General features: G+C 40.3%; 1 protein-coding gene across 5 annotated transcripts in view; it reads right to left on the minus strand.

Moving 5' to 3' along the window:
* The window catches only part of HECTD4 (HECT domain E3 ubiquitin protein ligase 4), a 183327-nt gene that overhangs the window by 47209 nt on the left and 113454 nt on the right, over nucleotides 1–22664 (minus strand). For all 5 annotated transcript variants that reach the window (XM_046641289.1, XM_046641287.1, XM_046641288.1 and 2 more), the window contains exons 33-47: nucleotides 21457–21603; nucleotides 20588–20772; nucleotides 18275–18428; nucleotides 17075–17355; nucleotides 16656–16845; nucleotides 15336–15417; nucleotides 13874–14076; nucleotides 13055–13190; nucleotides 12077–12259; nucleotides 11149–11313; nucleotides 10585–10754; nucleotides 9543–9658; nucleotides 2641–2744; nucleotides 589–750; nucleotides 323–471 (exon numbers count right to left, since the gene is read on the minus strand). In XM_046641289.1, coding sequence (XP_046497245.1) covers nucleotides 323–471; nucleotides 589–750; nucleotides 2641–2744; nucleotides 9543–9658; nucleotides 10585–10754; nucleotides 11149–11313; nucleotides 12077–12259; nucleotides 13055–13190; nucleotides 13874–14076; nucleotides 15336–15417; nucleotides 16656–16845; nucleotides 17075–17355; nucleotides 18275–18428; nucleotides 20588–20772; nucleotides 21457–21603 — 2427 coding nt within the window. The remainder of the gene's footprint in view (nucleotides 1–322; nucleotides 472–588; nucleotides 751–2640; nucleotides 2745–9542; nucleotides 9659–10584; nucleotides 10755–11148; nucleotides 11314–12076; nucleotides 12260–13054; nucleotides 13191–13873; nucleotides 14077–15335; nucleotides 15418–16655; nucleotides 16846–17074; nucleotides 17356–18274; nucleotides 18429–20587; nucleotides 20773–21456; nucleotides 21604–22664) is intronic.

Consider the following 22664-nt stretch of genomic DNA (forward strand, 5'->3'; position numbering starts at 1 on the left):
TTAAGCAGTGAACGGGCGGAGGGGTTCCAGTAGCACAAGAGTAATTAGAAGAGCAATCCTAAGAGCTGTTCTTTCCCTAAACATGATCATATTTCCAACTGAAATTTTATACATTTTGGGGGGTAGAGATTATAATTATATTATTTTATATACTTTACTATTAAATACTAAATACTAAATAAATACTAAATAATTTATATATATTTATATATTTTATATAAATACTACCAAATACTAAATATTAAATAGTAAATACTTTAGTATTAAAACATCCCGACCCACCACTTTTTTTAAAAAAATAACAGGGATAGCAGCCACTTACTTATGGAAAAGACAAGTGCCCACTGGATTAGTCCAAGCCCCATCTCGTTTCTCTGCTTCTGTAGCAAAGCCAAAGGAAACTATTGGTCCAGTGTCGTCATCAGTATCTCCATAGGAAACAATTTCAATTTCCCAGTAAAAAGACGGGGCCTGAAGAAACACCAGAAGTGGGCAGGCAATCAGAGGGCTCAACTTGGGCCCTTTAACTTGCTTTTTCTTTCAAATTTGAAGGAAAGAGGCAAAAGAATGTGTCAAGTGATTTCTCACCTGAACTGGCAGTGGTGAGGTGGCATAGATGAATGTGCCCCGGGGCAGACCACCCCCAGCACTGGGGTCAGCCAGGAAGGTGACAGAAGTAAGGTGTGATGAGAACATGCAGGCTCGAACAGGCGGAAACACTCGAGAGGGGCTCCAAGTAATCTCTTTGGGCTATATTGGGGAAAAAACACTCATTCAACAGAACTGCAAACACAAATTCTTTTACTCTCCCAAAGAACAAAAATAATTTTTATCTAATGATCTTATGATATAGGTACATATATATATTTTTAAAAAGTGCATTTTTCCCCCCAAAGGAAGCTTCTCTTTATTTAAAAAGAAGGCATTCTCCTTCCCTATGCCCAGTCCTGCCCTGTAGAAATAATCACTCTGTTAACTCTTTTAATTGTTAATTCGGATACTTACCTCTAGATTTCTTCTTCTATACTTATAATGCTATTTTTAATATCTCTTTAAGATATCGTTTATCCTCTATTATGACAAACAAGAGTTGAACCCCACATATCTGTCCCTCCTTACACATGTACACACACGGTCCCTCACCCGCTTCTACTCCCAGGGCAGTTACAGGATCAATTTTAGTTCAATCAGTACCCAGAATTTATACTACTATGACTTCATATTCAGCTCAAAGCTAAGAAGGAGTAATACGGTTACACTGTTTTTTTTTTTAGGTCCACTGCCTCACTTTTTCACTTTCATAATTTTTAATAAGTCTAATCATAAAATTTCAAGCTTCCCTGTCAGATAAAAGCATACGTATTTTTAACCCATCAACTTTACTTTTATCTTAAAGAAAGAACTGACAGATGCATGTAAAGAAGAGCTCTGAGGATGTCTGGATCACTGTTAAGGTGAGAATTGGAGATGATGCAGAGGTGCAACAAGAAAAGCCTGAGGGCGTACTGAGGCACAAGTACACGCTGGACTATGAAGTTTCTGTTGATTGACAGGGAAAGGTACTCAGCACCTCCAGAGGGGAAAAGCTGGGTACGAAACAGTATGGAGAGCTGAATCCATGTTGTTAAAAAAATTATAGGTAATACATCACTTTAATATGTTGACAATGGTAACTGGAGATGTTGAGATTTCAGGTGACATTTTTTTCTTTTATATATTTTTAACTTTTTATTTTGAAACAATTTCCAATCTAGAGAAAAAGTGCAATACAGTAATTTTTGTATACTCTTACCTAGATGCACTGATTTTTTTTTAAATATAATTCACATAACATATAAGTCACCCATTTAAAGTGTACTATTCAGTAATTTTTAGTACATTCACAGAGTTGTGCAACCATCACCACAATCTAACTTTAGAACATCTTTGTCCCCCATTTTTATCCTACCCATTAGCAGACAATCTCCATCGCTCTCTACCCTCAGCCTCTGGCAACTACCAGTCTGCTTTCTGTCTCTATGGATTTGCCTGTTCTGGACACTACACATAAATGGAATCACATAAGTGGTCTTTTGTGACTGGCTTCTTTCATTTAGCATAACTTCAAGGTTTATCCATATTGTAGCATGTGTTACTACTTTGTTACTTTTTAAGGCTGAATAATATTCCATTATATGGATCTACTCCATTTTATGCATGTATTCCTCAGTTGATAGACAATTAGGTTGTTTCCACTTTTTGGCTACTATGAATAGTGCTGCTAAGAACTTTCACAGATGTACCAATTTTTAACATTTTGCCACTTTTGCTTTTTGATCACTCTCTTTCTCTCTGTATATATACTCATTATTATGAGATAGGCTACAGATCAAAAATTCTGAAAAGTTTCTTTTCTGTTATCAATAACATAGAAATTATTTACAAACTAATGAGTTCTGCTCCTCTGCTGTAATCTGTCAATATTCAGAATGTCGAATCAAGGTGCTCTGACATTCAAAGATGACAGTATATCACTGCAGAGCATACTGCTCCAAATGGCTTTGCAAATGAGCATCCTGAATGCTACTAATGCGCTGCTCGGCACTCTGACGCTGCAAGCTGCAGCCGGGCAGGAGGTGCGGTGCACTGCAGAGGGCTCACCTGTCTCCGGTCGGCCTGCAGGGGAGGCGGTGGGGGCCGAGCACAGTCGCGGTAGAGCATCCTCAGCCGTTCACACTGCACCTCTACAACTGCTAGTCGCTCTCCTGGAAGGGGATATATTGAATACATGAAATAAGTCCTATAAGCCCCAAGAGGGCTCCAACTCTTTTGGAGTAGGGTCAAAGCAATAAAATGCTTAGAGAGATTATTCAAATTCTTACAAAAGAGCATATACCCTGAGAAATCCTTGTCTCCTATATGTAATTCAGCAGCACAGCAATGTGGTCAAGCACATGGGCTCTGGAGTGGGGCTGCCTGAATTCAGAATCTGGCTCCATTACTCAATATTTACCATCTCACTTCTAATAACAGTGCCTGTGCCTTACAGGGTGGTTATGAAGATGAGATGCAATGACACAAGTTGAGCCTTTAGTCAAGTCCCTGGCAGAGGGCAAACACTCAATAAATGAAAGCTTTACTATCATCTAATAAATGAAGGCTACTATTCTTATCATCCAAATTGGTTTTTTAAAAGTCTAATACCTAGTAAAGATTTGCTGTGAGCAAGGCACAGTGCTAGATGTTGGGGAATACTAAGATATAAAGCTGGGAGGAGAGAGAAGATGTGTACATGCACACACATACAATACAGAACACAGTACAAGGCTGTAGCATGTTATTGTGTGAAATAAGGCAAAGACACAGGTACAGATGAGTGAGCGATGACTTCATCCCAGGATCCAGAAAGGCTTAATGGAGACAGCATTAAATTAGATAAAGAAAGAAAATACAGGATTTCAATAAGCGGAGATGGAAGGGACTTCTGGGTGGCTTGACACTATAATAGTTGAGTCAGGTGTCTCAGGAATACCTCAAAAGACACACAAAAATTAGTTCAAGTGGATGTAAACAGAGTCAAATAGATAAAAGACCTTAAAAAAGCTACAGCTAAAACTATAAAACTCTCGGAAGAAAATAAAGATGTAAGTCTTCATGACTTTAGATTAGGCAATGGTTTCTTAGATAAGACATCAAAAGCACAAGCAACGAAAGAAATTTAGATACACTGGACTTCATCAAAATGAAAAACTTCCGTGTTTCAAAGGACATTTTTGGGAAAGTAAAGAGACAACCCACAGAATAGGAAAAAATATTATAAATCACATCTGATCAGGGACTAGTACGTTTAGAATATGTAAAAAACTGTTATAACGCAACAATAAAAAGACAAATAAGCCAATTAAAAATAGGCAAGGGATTTGGATAGACATTTCTCTAAAGAAGATATAGAAATGACCAATAAGTACAAGAAAAGATGCTCAACATTATTAGTCGTTAGGAAAATGCAAATCAAAACCACAGTGAGATACTACTTCACACATTCTGGAGCAGCCATAATCAAAAAGACGGATAATGCAGTGTTGGCTAGGGTGTGGAGTAATTGGGACCCGCATATATTGCTCATGGGAATGTAAAACGGTGCAGCCACTTTGGAAAACAGTTCCTCAAAAAAGGAAGCAGCTCCTCAAAAGTTAAACATAGATTTACCATAAGACCCAGCAATTCCCTCCTATATATACCCAATGCAATGAAAAATACTTGTCCACACAAAAACTTGTAAATGAATGTTTATAGCAGCGTTATTCATAATAGACAAAAAGAAGAAACAATATAAGTATTTATAAATTGATCAGTAAACAAAATGTGGTCTGTGTATACAATGGAATGGTATTCAGCCATAAAAAGTAATGAACTACTGATTCATGGCACAACATGGATGAACCTTGAAAACATGATGCTAAGTGAAAGAAACCGGACACAAAAGGCCACATATTGTATGGTTACATTTATATGAAACATCTAGAACAGGCAAATTCACAGACACAGAAAGCAGACTGGTGGCTGCCAGGGGCTGGGGGGGTTGGGGGGAATAATGGGGAAAGACTACTTAATGGATATGGAGTTTTTCTTTTTGGGGGTGGTGGTGAATATGTTCTGGAATTAGATAGTGGTGACGGTTGCACAACTTTGTGGATATATTAAAACCCACTGAGTTGTACACGTTAAAATGGTAAATTGTATAGTCTGTGAATTACACCTCAATTAAAAAAAAAAGATGTCTTAGGAAGAATAAATGTAGTCCCATAAAAGTAAAGCAGAGAGTTTGTTTAGGATAGTAGGAAGAAAGACGTTGACTAAGACCATCCCTACAGACAGCTAAACAGCTAATACAACCCAATGATATGGATGAGACAGCGACAGGAAAGATGAGGCAAAGATAAAACAGAGTCAAAGTGGAGGCAGGAGTGAGGCCTGGCCACGAAGTGTGTGTCCGGTGTCCTTTATTTACACCTGGGGGGTACAAGCCCAGATTTGTGCTTCTCAATGGACAAATCAAAGAGGGAAACTGTTCCATTTCAGGCTTCATGGAACTCATTACATAACTGTAAACTAACCAGTCATAAAGAGCCCAGTTATTTTTGATAAATACTTTGCGATTATTTTTGTTTAAATTATGTAATTATTCTGAGACATCTATACACAGAATACTGGATGATACAACAAATAATACCTGCAACAATGTCCTTATAATCGACCAGTAACAAGTGTCATGGAGACACTTCACTGCAGACAGGTGGGATCATACCAAATAAGGGAATAGTGGTTCTTAGGGAAAAGGAAGGCAGCAGGGGCTATTTGGGAGAGCTGGGGCATATTCGCCTCAAGGTAGGCTTATGGAAAGGGAGATTGTATACTATCTAGTGTGAGCATAAAAAGCTCCTATACTTCTAACTCAAGAAAGAAAAGACTGATTGTACTTTGGTCATAGTAACAAGTAACCAGCAGAATTGGCTGTAAACTCATTCCAAGCTGTAAATGACAACTTCACAGTAGTAGCTATGCTTAGGAAAGCCAGCCTCTCAGTGACAGCTCCACGCTCATGAACTCGGCCACTCAAATCGGGGCTGCAGGAAGGTACCTGGGATGACAATGTGAAAAGACAAGGTACGAGAAGGAAGAGTTCGGAGAACAACGCAGATGTCTCAACACGAGATAAAAAGCACTTGACTTAAGGAGTTGGTAGTGGAAATGAGCAGGAATGGGACAAACTTCAGGAGCATTTCAAAGTAAGAACTGATATGGCAACTGATTGGATGTGGAAGGACAGGGAGGAGGTATCATATCTGACTCAGTGTTTGGTGCTAAAAATAGTCTGTGTATTACCTGAAACAGGGAAGCTAGAAAGGAGAGCTGATTCCAGAGTCAATAATGACCATGGTTTTAAACGTGGTGCATTCATGAGGCTGGCGGGGGGCAGAGAGGGGTTGCTCCTAAGAGGAGCATGCGCCAGGCCTGGATCTCAAGGGAGGACTGCCCACAGCAGAAGCATGAAAGCACAGCGGAGGGCAGCCAGGCAGAAAAGGTGCTTCAGGCAAAATTCAGAGCAGTTTCTTGAAGAAGTGAGGTCTGAGGACCACTTGGTCACACCCGCCCGGGCCCACCCTCAACTCACGATTCTGACTCGTGGGTGGAGCTGCTTCCCAAGGATTCTTAGGAACTTTCCAAGTCTGAGAACCCCTGGCTCGGGGCAAGTGTACATTTAGGAAGTAGGAAGAAGAGGAAACAGCTGAACCTGAGAGATTCTGGCTTCTCCAAGAGTGTAAAATAAATGAAGAACTCTTGGTTTCTGTATACCTCTTCCTCTGTTTCACAATCGGCTTCCTATGCTGTTTCAACAAAGGGATCCAGGTAATTGCTCAGGAATATTTCTTCATGGGAAAAAGCTCTGTAGTGCTATCTTGCTGGACCAATGGAATAAAGTACTCTTTTCCTGGGATCAAAGAAGCTATAAAGTGTAGATATGAGTGAATTAACACTACGATGGCTAAGTATGCCACTTAATTCATCCCAGAAGAAGTAAAATAAGAGAAGGAATTCACTGAGTTTTTTTTTCACTTTGGAGAATCAATATATTATTGCCTGTAAATTTCATATGACATTTTCATATATGAAATAAAAAATCTTAATACATTCAAAAATAAAAACCAAAGAATTCTTTCTCTTCTACCCACCACCTTGAATGTCATTTATTAAACACCATTTCTCCTAAACACAGCTTATGACTCCCTCGCCAACTGTGAGAAGCCACTGTTGGGTTGCAAAGTAACCAAGATGCAGGGTTTTCTGTTTGTCTGTTACAGGCAGCTGACTGAGGAGTCAGCAAACTTTAACATTTACTGTAAACCTCAGAGCTCTTCCTGGTAACCTAACAAGTGAGTTATTAAAGACTGTTGACCTTGACAGAGGACACTATTCTAGAATATAAATCAGTGTGTATAAGCTCACAGTGTCACTTTTGTAGAAACTAATAAGTACTTCCCACACGTTTCTTTCCAACTCTTTGTTACCACAGAGTTCTTTTCCACTAGGAAAAATGGGTTAGGTGGGTTATTATTAAAACCATTTGAGACCACTGCTCTAAATTATTACAATTTGTAGCTTGCACATTAAGTACCAAAGTTAATTTCAGAGTAAGACCCCTTTTCTTCTATAAAATGTATAAAAGAGGATACCCAGAAAGAGTCCTATAGAAAAGCAAGTGATTAATTCAGCAAGTTATACACTTGCTGTAATCAGCCAAATACGTCCTAGAATCTAGAATGCAACCGACATCAAGAATACTAAAAAGCAGAAGCAGGGGACTAAGGACCTACCCAAGGACGAAGCCAAATTAGGGGCAAAAATTCAGTCACGAGTAATTTCACCCGAGAAGCCTGGCAAATTCCTTTTCGTCTGTTCTTTTTCTCTATTCTTGGGGTCTCTCTGAGGTGTATTAACTGCTACTGGTTCTACAACACTACCCTTATTAGAGGAAGGAGATTTGAGGAGTAAAACAGATAGAGAATGAAGACAAACTAAAAAGCAAAAACAAACAGAAATCACTACCACGTGAAAAAGGATAAAAATGAGATTAGAAAGTTACTGAAAAAGCAAATGACATGAAAAATAGTAAAGAATAGGAATAACAAAAATGAGCAAAAAAAAGATAAAACTAAAACCATTAAGGAAGTTAAAGATATTCATTTCTTCCTTATAGTTTATGAAAATGTTAGCACTAGAGCATTGGAGGAATGCTAATTTAATTGTGAACAGTTTCATTTAGGGCCCAATTATATATATTCCTGAGGACAAAGCATAAATCTTCACTGAAAAGCATCCAGGCCAACTATCAATTTACAGGAAACTTGACAAAAGGACACATTAAATGACACCACATGGGTACAATTGGCAAAATTTAGACTGTGGGGAAAAACCTCAACAAATAAATTTCAAGGGAAAAAAAAGATACCCAGGGGAATCTCTCTCTCTTTTTTTCCTCTTTGGTGAGGAAGATTGGCCTGAGCTAACATTTGTGCTAATCTTCTTCTATTTTGTATGTGGCACGCCACCACAGCACGGCTTGATGAGTGGTGTGTAGGTCCATGGCTGGGATCCAAACCTGTGAACCCTCAGCCACCAAACTAGTGCACAAACTTAACTTACTATGCCACTGGGCCAGCCCCCGGGAATCTATATTTTAAAAGAAATTTAGAGGCAGCCCTGATGGCCTAGTGGTTAAAGTTTGGCACACTCTGCTTCAGCAGCCTGGGTTTGGCTCCTTGGCACAGAACCACACCACTCATCTGTCAGTAGCCGTGCTGTGGTGGTGGCTCACACAGAAGAACTAGAATGACGTACAGCTAGAATACAACCATGTACTGGGGCTTTGGGGAGAAAAAAAAGAGAGAGGAAGATTGGCAACAGATGTTACCTCAGGGCAAATCTTTCCTAGCAAAAAGTAAATAAATAAAAGAAATTTAAAAGACATGACAATGAATTACAATGTATGAACTTTATTTGGATCCTATTTCAAATAAACAAACATAAAAGCAAGTATGATTTCATGAGAAAATTAGAAAGTTGAACACTGACTAGAGACAGTTAATAATATTAAAGAATTACTGTTAATTTTTTAGATGTGGTAATGGTATTATGGTTATTTAAGAGTCCTTTTTTTTTTTCTTGCTGAGGAAGATTAGCCCTGAGCTAACATCTGTTGCCAATCTTCCTTTTTTTTCACTTGAGGAAGATTAGCCCTGAACTAATATCTGTGCCAATATTCCTCCGCTTTATATGCTGGTCACTACCACAGCACGGTTGACAAGTGGTGTAAGTCTGCACCCAGGATCTGAACCCACAAACCTGGCCTACTGAAGCAGAGCACGCCAAACTTAACCACTATGCCATGGGGCCAGCCCCTAAGAGTTATTTTTTAGAGACACATACAGAAGCATTTATGGATAAAATAATATCTAAAAATTTGCTTAAAAATAATCCAGGGGGATACAGATGAAACTGGATTGGCTATGAGCTGATAACCGCTGAAACTGGATGATGGAAACATGATGCTTCATTATACTAGTGTCCCTATTTTTGTATTTGTTTAAACTTTTCCATACATACACACACACACACGGATGGATATTAGTGCAAGCTCTTGACTTTGAATTCAAATGAAGCCAATGACAACAGCCAGAAAGTATCTGCAGCCCTAAGGATAGCTCACAAATAGTTCTACCAGGGAAGCAAAGGCAATGAATTAATATGAATGGAGAAAAGAAAACACTCTGACATGGTCATAAAGTTAAACTGAAAAATGCTGATTTCCTACTTGGTATATACCGAAAACTTTTTGTTATATTTCTCTATCTGGGATGAAAGTGAGTTGTGATAAGTGTTGTCTGTAAAGCTCAGCTGTTCGACATGAGTGTGTACGAAAACTGTCAACATTCCACTATCAAATTGTAAATGTGCTGAGGAAACAATAAAATAGGGTAGTAAGGAAAGTAAGAAGTACTTACCAGCACTGCATTCCTGTGCTACCAGGTTAAGAACTTCAACAGCTGCTGGACACTGTTGTATGAATTCTTCACAAAATAGGCTGTCTTCTAAAAGTTGGGCCATGACCAGGCATGCTCTTAATGTTAAAAGATTTACAATATTTCAAAATCATCAATGTTCATTCTCTAAAAAGTCCACTGTGAAAAACATTTCAATCAATTTTGTCCCCTAATTTACAACAAGGTGCAAATTCACCATTCCTCTTGCTTTTTCCTGAGCTGGATTGCAAACATAAATAACTTCCCTTTTCCCACATAGTAACTGCTGACACTGCACGGACAATCAGAAAAGGGAAAATGGCTGCCATCTCCACTAAACAGAGGTGCAAAGTGCCCCGTGAGAAATCAACATCATCTCTTAAACGCGTTTCCTAAACCGTGCTCCATGGGCAGTATTAGTGTTCTGGGAACAAAAGGGATCTAAATGCTTGGGAAATCTGAACGCTGATCTCTCTCACTTGATTCAAAATACTATTAGAACTTTCTGAGAAGTTCCACTGTCAAAGGGAAACTTGTTACTGTTGTTTAACAGTAAATAAGTATATTTGCAGGAAAAGACTGCTTTTCTTTCCAACACCAACACTTGTGAGCATTCGCTAGTCTTCCCATCATCAGTTTGGAAGGTGAGGAACCAGACGTGTACTTAATCTCACCTGAAGCATTTAAAAAAGGCAAAGTGGCAGAGGACTTCCTGTGATAGAACACAGTTCTCTTACCAAAGCAAACCAGTGGAGCCTTATGTATGCATTCCATATATCACATTTTGACTGTTTATTTTCTTAGGAGAATAGCTAAACTTTAGTTCAAAGTGCAGAAACTGGGGAATGCAACAAAAACTGTAGTGAACACAGCACAAGAGAATGGTTTCCATTAGCCAGCTTGGCATGGACTTTACTCTGTGGATCCGCTAAGCCCAGAGTGGAGGAGCCCCCACGGAGGAGTCCTCCTGCCTCTGCGGCATGCACCACCTCAGCACGTCAGGGGGTCTTCAGAGGATGCTCACCTTGTTCTTATTTCAGCCAGGAGCCGAACGACTGCCATCACAGGAGCTGACCCATCTCCTGTTGCAGGAAGTGAGGTATGAATAGAGAGACTTCCCTCCTGAGGAAGCAACATGGACTGGACTGCCTGTACTACCTTCTCAGTAATGGACAGTTTATGAAGAGGCAATGCCTGATGGCGGGGGGGGGGGCATGGCAAAAAGTTAAATTCAAGCAGTTAGTTTATAAGAAATGAGGGTGTTATTATTATCTGGAGTTAATTCTCAAACTTTCAGTTAAAAAAATAAAATCACCATACAGAAAATTGCAAACTAGATCAAAACAATTAAAAATGCAATACACTGTGGAATATTCCTAACCAAAGAAATGAATGTTGTCATTTAGGTAAAAATTTTCAGGCAAATGTTACTAGTAAATAATTATGCCCAACACATAAATACATGACACAAGCAAAATTTAAGATAACTAAGTATTTGTGCTTCTGTACTGTGCATGCATATATTGTCCATTGCAGTACGATTACCATTTGCAGTAACATTTTATGATACATTTAAAAATCACCTTACCTCTGATCTTGGAACACAAAGTCTAGACAATGGAATAGTCAATGTGTCTGATGCTTGCGAAGTCTTTTTACAGTCTATGGGTGGGAATCTGACTGTAGCTATACCTTCCTGTTCATTGATAGAAGCCACTACTCCGACGCTCCCTGATATTCCTCTACCTAAAACCTAGAGACACAGACGGATTAGCACTACCTACCAGCTCTGCCGGCACAAGCAACTATCTGACGTGACAAGTGGGCAGAGTAAATTTACAGCTGTCACTATCGGCATTATAGTAACAGTTTATCATAATGCACACACCAAGCCCTGAACGTGAGTTAAAATAATAGGCCCTAAGACCTTATGTCAAGGTGATCACAATATGATACAATCTCCAAATTTCAAATCTAAAATATTGCCAATATTAATGACACCGCAGGACACAAGTATTGTAGTTAACATTACACAATATTGTACTAATTTTTGAACAATCTGCCATACAGTGTAGATTAGAATTCATGAGTTTCTCAGATTCCTTATTTAGCTTGAAGGAACAAGGATTTAAAAAAATTTTTTTTTTATTGAGGTCATATTGGTTTATAACATTGTGTAATTTCAGGTGTACGTTATTATATATCAGTTTCTGTATAGAGTGCATCGTGCTCACCCCCAACAGTCTAGTTTTTATCCGTCACCATACATATGTGGCCCTTTACCCCTTTGGCCCATCCCCGTACCCCCTTCTCCTCTGGTAACCACCAATCTGTTCTCCTTATCCATGTGTTTGTTTATCTTCCACATATGAGTGAAATCATACAGTATCTGTCTTTTCTGAGGAACAAGGGTTTTTGTCCAACTGGGTGGATGATACTTGTCTTACAGATCAGTTAATCAATGAATACCAATATGTGGGGGAAAGCAAAGACGTGGGGAAATGCTGGCTGGTTACCTGGACCTCAGACCCTATCTTGATTGTCTCTTTGAAGCCTCCAAGTGCACAAAGTGCGGCAACGGCCTGGCGGGCGATTCGCTGAAGTTTGGCGAGTTTTCTGCCACTACTGCTGCCATTTTCCAGAATGCTTTCTGCGTATTTCCCCAGTTGCGGAATGTACATCAGTGCACGAGACAGAACCTAAATATAAGAAGCAGCCCATGTAGTAGGAGTTGAAGCTTTCGTCGTTTGCTCCTAAAGGTGAAGTGTCTACAACAGTGCTTGGTCCCATATACTGCAGGAACTCAGCATGCGGGAGGGAGGAACTAACTATCAGGTACGACCACTGACATTCTTGCCATGTTTGCCTTTTGTAACTGGACAGAACTAGAAATACACAGCCTGAAAATAAGGGAGAATCAAACACTGTGTTAGTAAAAGACACCAAAATTCGTCTAAAGGAAGACCATCACAGCATGCTGCCAACATCTCAGCACGCCATTACCTTTAGGATATGTTATAAGGAGTTCAGTTGAGGGTAACTGGTTACAGATCTCAAGTTTTCAGGAAAGTGGACTCTTGTTTGTAATGAGGAATGACTGACGGAGCAGGGAGGGAGGGTCAGTCACACAGAGGCCACTTTAGACTCAGTTAAGCACACTTAGCAAATCCAATAAACCTGGGCTGCATGATTTCCTAATGTCACTACCTATCGGACACAAGCAAGAAGGGGAAACAAGGAATGCCGTTCTTTCTCTGAGAATACGGTCCTGTCTTCTGCAAAATTAGAACCAGCAGCAACAGGAGACGTAGGTTAACAGAGATGAAACCACCGAAAAAAGCAAATTCCAGGGGAAAAACAGTTAATAAGTATCTCTGTGCAATCTGAGAACTCTCTATTTACTAAAAGGTCCCTTTCGAAGCATGAGTCAAGCAGTACCACAGAACACTAACTTCCTTCTCGCTTCCTCAGTTTGGCAGTAACGCCGCACTAACCTTTTCTGCTGTTGTGGTCCATATCTGAGCAGCGTTTGATTCAGGCGCCATTAGTAAGCTATGGAGCAAGGCAATCACTTCTGCGGCCATGCTGTTTGCCACATGCCCACTGATGAAGGGTCGGACAGGGTCGGTCCTGCAAGTGTCAACAGGGAAAACTGTCACTGCCCAATGGTGCTTAAGAATGCAGAGGAAGTGGCTTTTAAGGTTAGCATTAGATAGAAACATTTTTTACTTATAGACAAAAAAGTGGATTTTGTTGACTGAGAAAAAGAGCAGTTGAATTATCATTAGGAAGAAATCACTTCTCTCATATTCTTTCTGGTAGCTGAAGAATCTTCTGAAACAATGGATCTCAAACTTGTGACTGCATAAGCCATCAGGACCAGGGAAAGACACTACCCTACATCTACTCCTGCCTGGTAAGGACAGGACACATGGCATAAACTTCCCAGAGGCAACACTCATTCATCCTTTCTGCTCCTAAAGAGAAGTTTCTGTGCACAGCTGGGATGGTGACAAGTATCGTTTAGAAGAAGTAAAGGTAGCAAAACCAGAGTTTACTAATGTTCAGAATAAGTGTAGTTGGTGTTCCTGGTGGTGGCCTATCTCAGAAAAACAATCCTCTGGCTGTAGATGCCTACATAGCCAGGAGTGCCTCCCTATTCATTCATCACAACCTCAGACGAGTATCTGAAGCCCTCAATTCTCATTTCTAGAAGACAAGGGGATGATATAAAATTAAAAGCCTAAAAACAAACTCGTTACAAGTAAATGTGAGAAAAGCATGGCCTGGCTCTACCCTGTGAAAGGTTTTACCTTGCAAGTTCCGAGTTCCTCTCTCGGCAAATGGAGGTCTGGGCGGTTTTCTTTTTGTCACCTGTGGACAGTCCACTCACAGTCTCCGGGTTGACTGATTCTACAGGTGGCCCGACGCTGACGATGAGGCCTGACTGTGCCCACTTGGTTGCTTTGCGAAGAGCAGCTGCAGCCTCTTCCGTAATTACTTCACAGCAGCCACCCTGGCGGTCAGTTTGAAGACGTTCGTGATATTCATTTCACTCTCCTCAGCACTATACTTTTTACCTGTTTCCCCCAATTACCAAAGCAATCCAGGCTCATTTTAAGAAATTCAATTATTAAAATATTATATGTAGAAAGATAAATTTCCATAAACATCCCTTGTCCTCACCCAGTCACAAATAATTGTTGGTCCTCTAGATTTTTTTCCAGGCAAATTCTGACAAGCATAAGCATGGATTGCACTACACACAGTTTGTCAATTTATTTTTATCAGTTATCAAAATATCAAGAATGTGTTTCCATATCTGTATATGTAGATCTACCTGATTATTTTTTATAGTTGTACAGTAATTCATTACACAAAATGTAAATTTCTTTCACCAATCCCCTATTAATAGGTACATGGATTCTGTTTTGTTTTTTACCAACAGAACTGTGAAGAGCATGCTTATACCTGGAGACTGGAAAACCTATTTACCTTTACCTTGACAATCATGAGTATTATCAATCTTCCTTATCTGTTTGACAGGTGAAAAATGATATTCTACTGTGTTTTTATTCCTCTCCTTTCTTTACTTATTGTGTAATTTGTGAGCCTGGGCATATTTCTATGGGCTATTTGTTTTTATTTCTTATTATCTATTATCACTCTTTGAACTTTTCACCTATGATCACTTTTAAAGGATTTTTAGGCTGTAAAACTTTCTTAACAGAGCTAAGAAACAATTTCTAGGTCAAAACCAAGAGTTCTCTTTTACATTTTAACATTATTGACGAATTGATTTTGGCTAGTTCTCTTGAAAATGGACTCGGGGCCAGCCTGGTGGCAGAGCGGTTAAGTTCGCACGTTCCACGTCTTGGCGGCCCGGGGTTTGCTGGTTTGGATCCCGGGTGCGGACATGGCACCGCTTGGCACACCATGCTGTGGTAGGCGTCCCACATAGAAAGTAGAGGAAGATGGGCACGGATGTTAGCTCAGGGCCAGTCTTCCTCAGCAAAAAAGGGGGGGACTAGCAGTAGTTGGCTCAGGGCTAATCTTCCTCAAAAAAAAAAAAAGAAAAGAAAAGACAATGACCTCAATTAAACCACTGACTTCAATTTCTCATCCTACCTCTTCGTGGGAACTTAAATTATTTTTAAATTATTAAATTAAATACATTAAAGTATTTTTAAAAATTTCTCCTGAAAACCTGAAGCATGGCAAATGTTCTTTAATTGTGGGTATTTTCAGTGCAGGTTTCTCCATATTAAGAGTTACCTTGGTCATGTCTCGATCCATTTTCACAACCTTCTCCATGTTGGCACCAGTACCAAGTCGGAAGGGCCGTCCTTCTGAGCTACTAAAAGGGGAAGGCAGAAAGAGGCGACAATCTTACAGGCATGGTCAAAGGTGGGGCTAATGCTGTGAGGCAACCCAGTAATGGTCAGGCCACCATTATATGCTACAACAGGCTTTTCAAATCCACAGTAAGAACCAATTTTTCAAAGAGGAAATGACTTACAGCATTTTTAAGGATCAAAACAACAGCTGTTTTTAGAGTTGTAATGATAATTAAACACCTACATGAAAATGATGCACAAAGTAAAGAGCTGAACAAAATCAACAATCTGAACCTATAACAAAGGGAAGGCTGGGCGCACAGGAGGCACTCAGCAAGCGATCTAAATCCAAAGACAGGAGACTTTAACAACAGCATGGATGACGCCTTGGTGTGAATGACTGGATCTTCCTAATAATTCAGCTTCCTCTGCTTCCTAAACCTGCCTCTCCAAAATATCTTTCGCCAAATTCGTACTATGATGTTTTGCAATGCCCAAGAATGTTTCTTGGAGATTTCTTCACCTAAGCAGTGACCTGCCCTGACCCTGCTTACTTTAGGCCAGGAGGCCATTAGTGCTTTCAGTTGCCATGAGGCCAGACAAGGGACCCAATTACGAGGATGATACCATCATCCAATCATTCATTTGGAGAGAGGACTCCTCCATCTGAGACATATACACCTATTCTAAATTCCCTTGTATTCTGTGACAGGCCTTCTTGTTGTCCTGGAGCCCACTAACAAGGTCCTGGGGGGCTGTAATCTTTGCACAATAATTATATTTTTACTTCCTTATTGAGCAATCATACCATTCATACTTCAATGAATTAAAGCTTTAAAAAAAGCTTCCCTTATTTCTCCACCTCACAGTCAATGGTATCCTTAAATTTACTAACGGCTGAGGATGCCAATAACTGCAAACCAAGCTGCATTATTCCTTCTCAAAGGCCAAGTCACACTGTTGACGCCCCACAGAACACAGACAATGCATTCTCAGCAGGGCTTTTGCTCTCTGCTGGGTGTGGAGAGAGTGCCGAATTGTGGTTGACAGCTGGGGTTCTGTGGTGAGAGGCCTGCATCTGCATTTCCGCTCTGCCTTAGTTTCTTCGTGTGTATTGCAGGGATGACAGTAAGCATGAGTACCTCTCAGGGTTGCTAAGAGGGCTGAGACAGCTGATGTACGTGAGGGGCTTACTTGGCACAGTGCCTGTGACACGGTTAGTGCTTGATGGCATGTGGCTACTACAATCACCAGTCACCTTAGTAACGGCTGGAGAACTTCATGGGAGGACTGGTCTTCCCGCTTGTGGATAAAGATAGAGAGCTTGCCATCCACTGCTTCACTCTCTTCTCCAGGATCTTTATCTCCTTTTAAGGAACTCTTGGGACTGGTTTTTGTTAACGTGGTATCGGGTTCAGAAGCAGTTGGAGAAAGAACTGTCTGACATCCTTTAAGCAAACAGAAAAATTGCAATGTGGTTTGTGCAGCCCCCTGTATAGGGAACACACTGCTTTTGGATTCTCTCTTCCTCCCTCTGTCCCACTCTGTCCCTTCTCCCTTCTTTCTCTCTTTTATCACAAGAAGCACAGCTGCAGCTGCAGACAAGTGAGAGCTCAGTCTGACTGTCCACAAGAAGTGGGCACCTCACTGCCATTCTCCTGTCCAGGAGCTGCTCACCTGGGACCACATAATCTGCCAGCTTTGCTAAGAGCAACGAGGCGATCTTGGATGCTGGATCGCTGGGATCTTCCTGCTCACTGTTCAGGGAGGGAACAGAGTAGCTCCACGGTGGGAGCTCCACGTTTCCACAGTCTTCCACGCTCATGAGCGGGAGCGCTGCCCGGCACAGCTGAAGAATGATAAGGACCAGCTTTGGAGACGGGCGCTGGTCAAGCAGCAGGGACAGGAGTTTGGACACACAGGCTGGCTGGCTCAGGATGGCTTTACCTATGTGGCTCCTGGAAGAAAAGGTACACGACACTGGGGATGCTGAGCTACAGATATTCAGAAGCAAGAGTTCCTTAAATGAGGTTAAACAAACTAATGACTTCAGATTTCATGAGGAAGACATGGATTCAGCACTATGTTCTTATGAAGGAGAATTAAGATTTTTTGTAAATATCTGATGAATGCTCAAAACTGACCAATAATACTTAAAAAGAAAGATTTTTGAATACTTTCTGATCCCTGATATTTACATAATTGAGATCCTATAGTTTAGCATGATTCACCAAGCACAAGACTTAGAAACCCAAAGTAGGAGCTTTTGAGTTGAGTCTTTTATTGCTTTTTAAGGAGTGCTTTAAGACCCAAGGTATCATACAGTGTGGACAGGCCTCAACAGTCTGGCATCTGCCACAGCTGAACCTGCGACATTTCACTAAGAAGAAAACATACAGTCCAGCAGAAGCCAAAAAACAAGCAGCTTTATGTGGACAAGCTTTTGTGGGCCTCATGGCTCACACACGATGGTATTACACCTCCACAGAATATCTTCTTTTATAAACACAGCATGAGAAAGCAAGTTGATCACAGGTCCTGACTGATTACTCTTCCATCTTGCTATAATGAGGGTAAGGATTTTTGGTTATTGAATGCAATTGCATCAACTTCAAAGGCTAGCAACTGGCTGCCAGCAAAGTATTACAGCAAATGACAATATTTTATGATATAGATATTCACCTAAATAATCCTCACACTTTTAAACTAAAAACTATTTTTCAATGACTTTATCCTGTACTGTTTTTCTCAAGGCAGGAGCATGTCAGAATGGCCTAGTAATTCAGATGTTTTAAAAGACAGTGACCACCCAAAGGAGCCCCCATCATTCAAGAGGAAAGCCACCTCCTCCCACAACTCCAGCTGGGCCTTCCACACCTCGAGAGATCATTGAGAAGACTAAGGACATCCTGGAGAGCATCGTTCCCAGCAGCCTGGTTGCCACAGCACTCAGTCGCTCGGGCAAGATGATTAGTGAGAAGGCTGGACACCTGACGGGCTAGACCTGAGTGCACAGCCTCTGTGGAGCCACCTTCAGAGTTAAAGAAAGGAAAAGCATGGTGAAAACCCAGGGAAGCTACGCGAGTCCTCCCTCTCAGCCTCCCTGTATTACAGCCCTCCCTTTGCCCAATTTTTCTTTAACTTGCTCAGTATTTCATTAGCTGTCCAATTAGTGTCTCCCCGTTAGATAACATCTGCACATAAAAAAGGTAATAGTAACTTGAAAAACAATTCAATGTTGGAGAAAGACATTATTCTTAATTAAAACAGGATTAATCCATACAAAACCAAGGAACATATTTTGATCGATGGGAAGAATCACCATTTTACTGTGATGAAAACATCTTGATTTTTAACTCATATCCTACCTCTTTTCAAACACAGTAAAAGGCCTTTTTGGATCTTTCCATTTTCGCTGCAGTTCTGGAGCCCCCTAGCATCTCTTGTAAAAGCCACAAAAATTATTTGTCATTACTTCCTCAACTTCCATGCTCTCTTGGATCCTTGTGCCTACACACACAGTTTATTCTGCTTGGAAGTCTTCTTTACCCTTCAAGAATAACTCCTGTGTCACCTTCTTTGGGAAGCTTTGCCTGATCCCTAGCACAGCTGGGCTGAAGAAACCTCTGTGTTCCCAGAGCACTTCGTACACATCTAGATTATGGCATTGATTACACTGTAATTATTTGTTCATTGGTCTATTTCTCCCACAGAACCATATTTCTTAAGGGGAGGAACAATGCCTTATTCATCTTGTGCCTGGTTCTCAAGACAATAAAATGAATAGTGAATGAATAAACAGATAAGCAAATATGCTATATACACAGATCTGGGATATTACGGAGAAATTATCCTTCAAGTTTACATTCATTCATTCATTTATTTATTTTTGGTGAGGAAGCTTGGCCGTAAGCTAACATCTATTGCCAATCTTCCTCTTTTTGCTTCCTCTATTTTGTATGTGGAACACCGCCACAGCATGGCTTGACGAGCAGTGTGTAGGTCCGGCCAGGAATCTAAATCTGTGAACCCGTGGCTACTGAAGTGGAGCATGCCAACTTAACCACTATGCCACTGGGCCAGCCCCTCAAGTTTACTTTTTTTTTTTTTTTTAAGATTTTATTTTTTCCTTTTTCTCCCCAAAGCCCCCCAGTACATAGTTGTATATTCTTTGTTGTGGGTCCTTCTAGTTGTGGCATGTGGGACGCTGCCTCCGCGTGGTTTAATGAGCAGTGCCATGTCCGCGCCCAGGATTCGAACCAACGAAACACTGGGCCGCCTGCAGCGGAGCGCGCGAACTTAACCACTCAGCCACGGGGCCAGCCCCACCTCAAGTTTACTTTTTAAAATTGGGTTAGTAAGTAAAAATATAATTTGGAAATAGCACCTCAAAAATGCAACTGAAAAACTATTTCATAAAAATATTTATTTGGAGACTGCTAACAATGTTGACAAGAAAAATGAAAAATATCTTCTCAACTTCCTAGGGTCACTACACTCCTTTAGGGTTATCGTCCCTGCCCTCCAGCTTTATTGGAGTATGACTGGCAAATAAAATGTACAATGTGAGATTTTTAAAAGGTGTACACTGTGATGATTTAATATACACATACACTGTGAAATGACCACAATCAAGTTAGTTAATACATCCATCACTTCACACAGTTACCTTCCTTTTTTTGTGTATGTATGGTGAGAACACTTAAGATCTACTCTCTTAGCAACTTTCAAGTATACAATACGGTCTTATTAACTATAATCACCATGCTGTACATTAGATCCCCAGAACTTATTCCTCTTATAACTGGCAGTTTGGACCCTTTGATTAGCATCTCCCCATTTACCCCTCCCCCTAGTCCCTGGCAACTGCCACTGTAATCTGTTTCTATGAGTTTGGCTTTTTAGATTCCACATTTAACTGAGATCATAAGGTATTCATCTTTCTGCGCCTGGCTTATTTCACTCAGCATCATGTCCTCCAGATCAGGATATTGTTTAATGTCATAGTGTAGCTATAAATTTTCATAGAACCATGCTGATAAAGAGGCTCTCATGAAATCATTAATTGATTAAACCCATCTGGTTACATAATTTAATATAGCCTTTCTTTCTCCCATCCAGCACAAATACTTAATAAATAAACACATCAATAAAAGAACTCAATGAGTTCTAGAAAGCAATCCTGCTTACCTTCTTCTTTTTCCCACTCAACGCAGCGGTTGGCCAGCACCTGGAAGGCCGCCCAGGCCATGGTGGCCACCTTCTGCTTTTTGGTTTGTTTCTCACTGGAGCTGGACTCAGTCTGACTGCTCAAGCTACACAGTCGATCCATGAGCTGAACAAGGCCACTGCGTACCAGGCACTTCTCTTCACTCCTGGGCCAGGCAGAGAGGGTTGTAGGAAATAAACGTAACTGACCAGCCCTGAGGAACCTCTCACTTAAGATTCAGGTTATCAAAGGGGCATAAAACATGTCAGTATTAGTTCTTGGTCTACAACTTAGGATACCACCACACAGAACTGAACATAGAAATACTTTTTTAGAATGAGGATATCCCTCATAAATAAAGAACTTCAAGTTCTGGTTTGTTACTACAGAATGGCAAATTAAAAATCCACGGAATCAACTCAAGGCTGCCATAACAGAAAAAACTATCTATTTTCTCATAAGGGGATTCAAAGAATAACTTCATGAATGCTTGACATCTTCAAACTATTAATCAAATGACTAAGAAAGGAAATAACTGTGCATACGCAAAAAATTTTTACCAAATATGTAGGTAATTTCCTAGGGATCTTTTTCTTTACTTCAAACCTCCTCACTTTGACAATGTAACATAATCCTTAATGGCCACTTTTGATCATGTAGGAACTCAACAGAAGGAATTTACATAACAACTTTAGGAGTCTGTCAGGAGGTAAACTCACTGAATCAGAGTGATAGTGTCACTAAATAAACAAAGCAAAAAAATCCAATTTTTTAAATGAAAAAATATTTTTATTTAATCAACTGGATTGTGGTGTAACTTACATATGATCAAAAGCATTTCCTTGCTTACCTGGTGTAAGGTATGGTACACAAGAGGCCAATGCTATTTGCACACGCAATAGGGTAACGAGCACATAAAGACACGACAGAGGTCATGGTCTCGCCAAAGGCTTCCTGGACTTGCTCGACCATCCCACCACAGGTTAGTTCTTCAATTCTACGAAACAGAATCAAAGTTCAGGCTTCCTGAACCACTCAAGAGCAGTGACAGTGAACGTGAGAGCAGGAGAACTGTTCTGAGAAACTAAGAATGTCTAGATGAATCCAGAACTGAAGAGATCTTGGAGATCATCAGTGTTTCCCAAACTGCAGGACCACAGAAGACTGTTGGGCAGGATTTCAACATGTGCCTCAAAGACAATGCCCACACTCAAGAAAAGTCTAGGAAACCACAGGTTAGGTACAGTTAAGCAGGGCTCCGTACTGCAAGACTATTCGGAGCCTTATAAGGTTAGAGTCCATAGTATCTCTAAGAGCAACAGGGTGGTATCCAACACTTCCCAAACTTATTTCATAATGAAACCATTTATTTGAGACATGTCTACAATATTCCATGCAGTATTGAATACTGTATAAGCAATTGTACTAATGAGAAAACCAAGGTCCAATAGATTAGCAGTGTCTTTTCAAGTTCACACTCCGATTATTAGCAGAATATGAGAATCTACTGGATATGAAATAAGACTTTTCCAATGTAAAAACACAACCCAAGGTAGATTCTATAGCAATTAATATTAGTTGAGAATTGGAACTATTCAGATTTATCTACAAAGATATGCAACATAATATTGCCTATAATAGCAAAAATAAATAAATAAAACCTAAGGTTTAAAAATAGGGAATTGGTGGAGCTGGCCCTGTGGTGTAGTGGTTGAGTTTGGTGCACCGCACTTGGGTGGCCTGGGTTCGCCAGTTCAGATCCCAGGCTTAGACATACACCACTCATCAGACATGCTGGGGTGGTGACTCACACATAAAGTGGAAGAAGACTGGCACAGATGTTAGCTCAAGGCTAATTTTCCTCAAGCAGGAAAAAAAAAAAAAGAGGAAGATTGGCAACAGATGTTAGCTTAGGGATAATCTTCCTCAGCAAAGGTTCAGGACTATGATGCAGTGCTATACTACCACTAAAAACATTAGAGGAGATATCTGTGGTTAGAGTAAAGACAGGACGAATACAGTAAAATGTTAATAGGTTTTATCTTAAGATGCTTAATT

Source organism: Equus quagga, chromosome 15, assembly GCF_021613505.1.
Source record: "Equus quagga isolate Etosha38 chromosome 15, UCLA_HA_Equagga_1.0, whole genome shotgun sequence".
NCBI classification, from domain to species: Eukaryota; Metazoa; Chordata; class Mammalia; order Perissodactyla; family Equidae; genus Equus; species Equus quagga.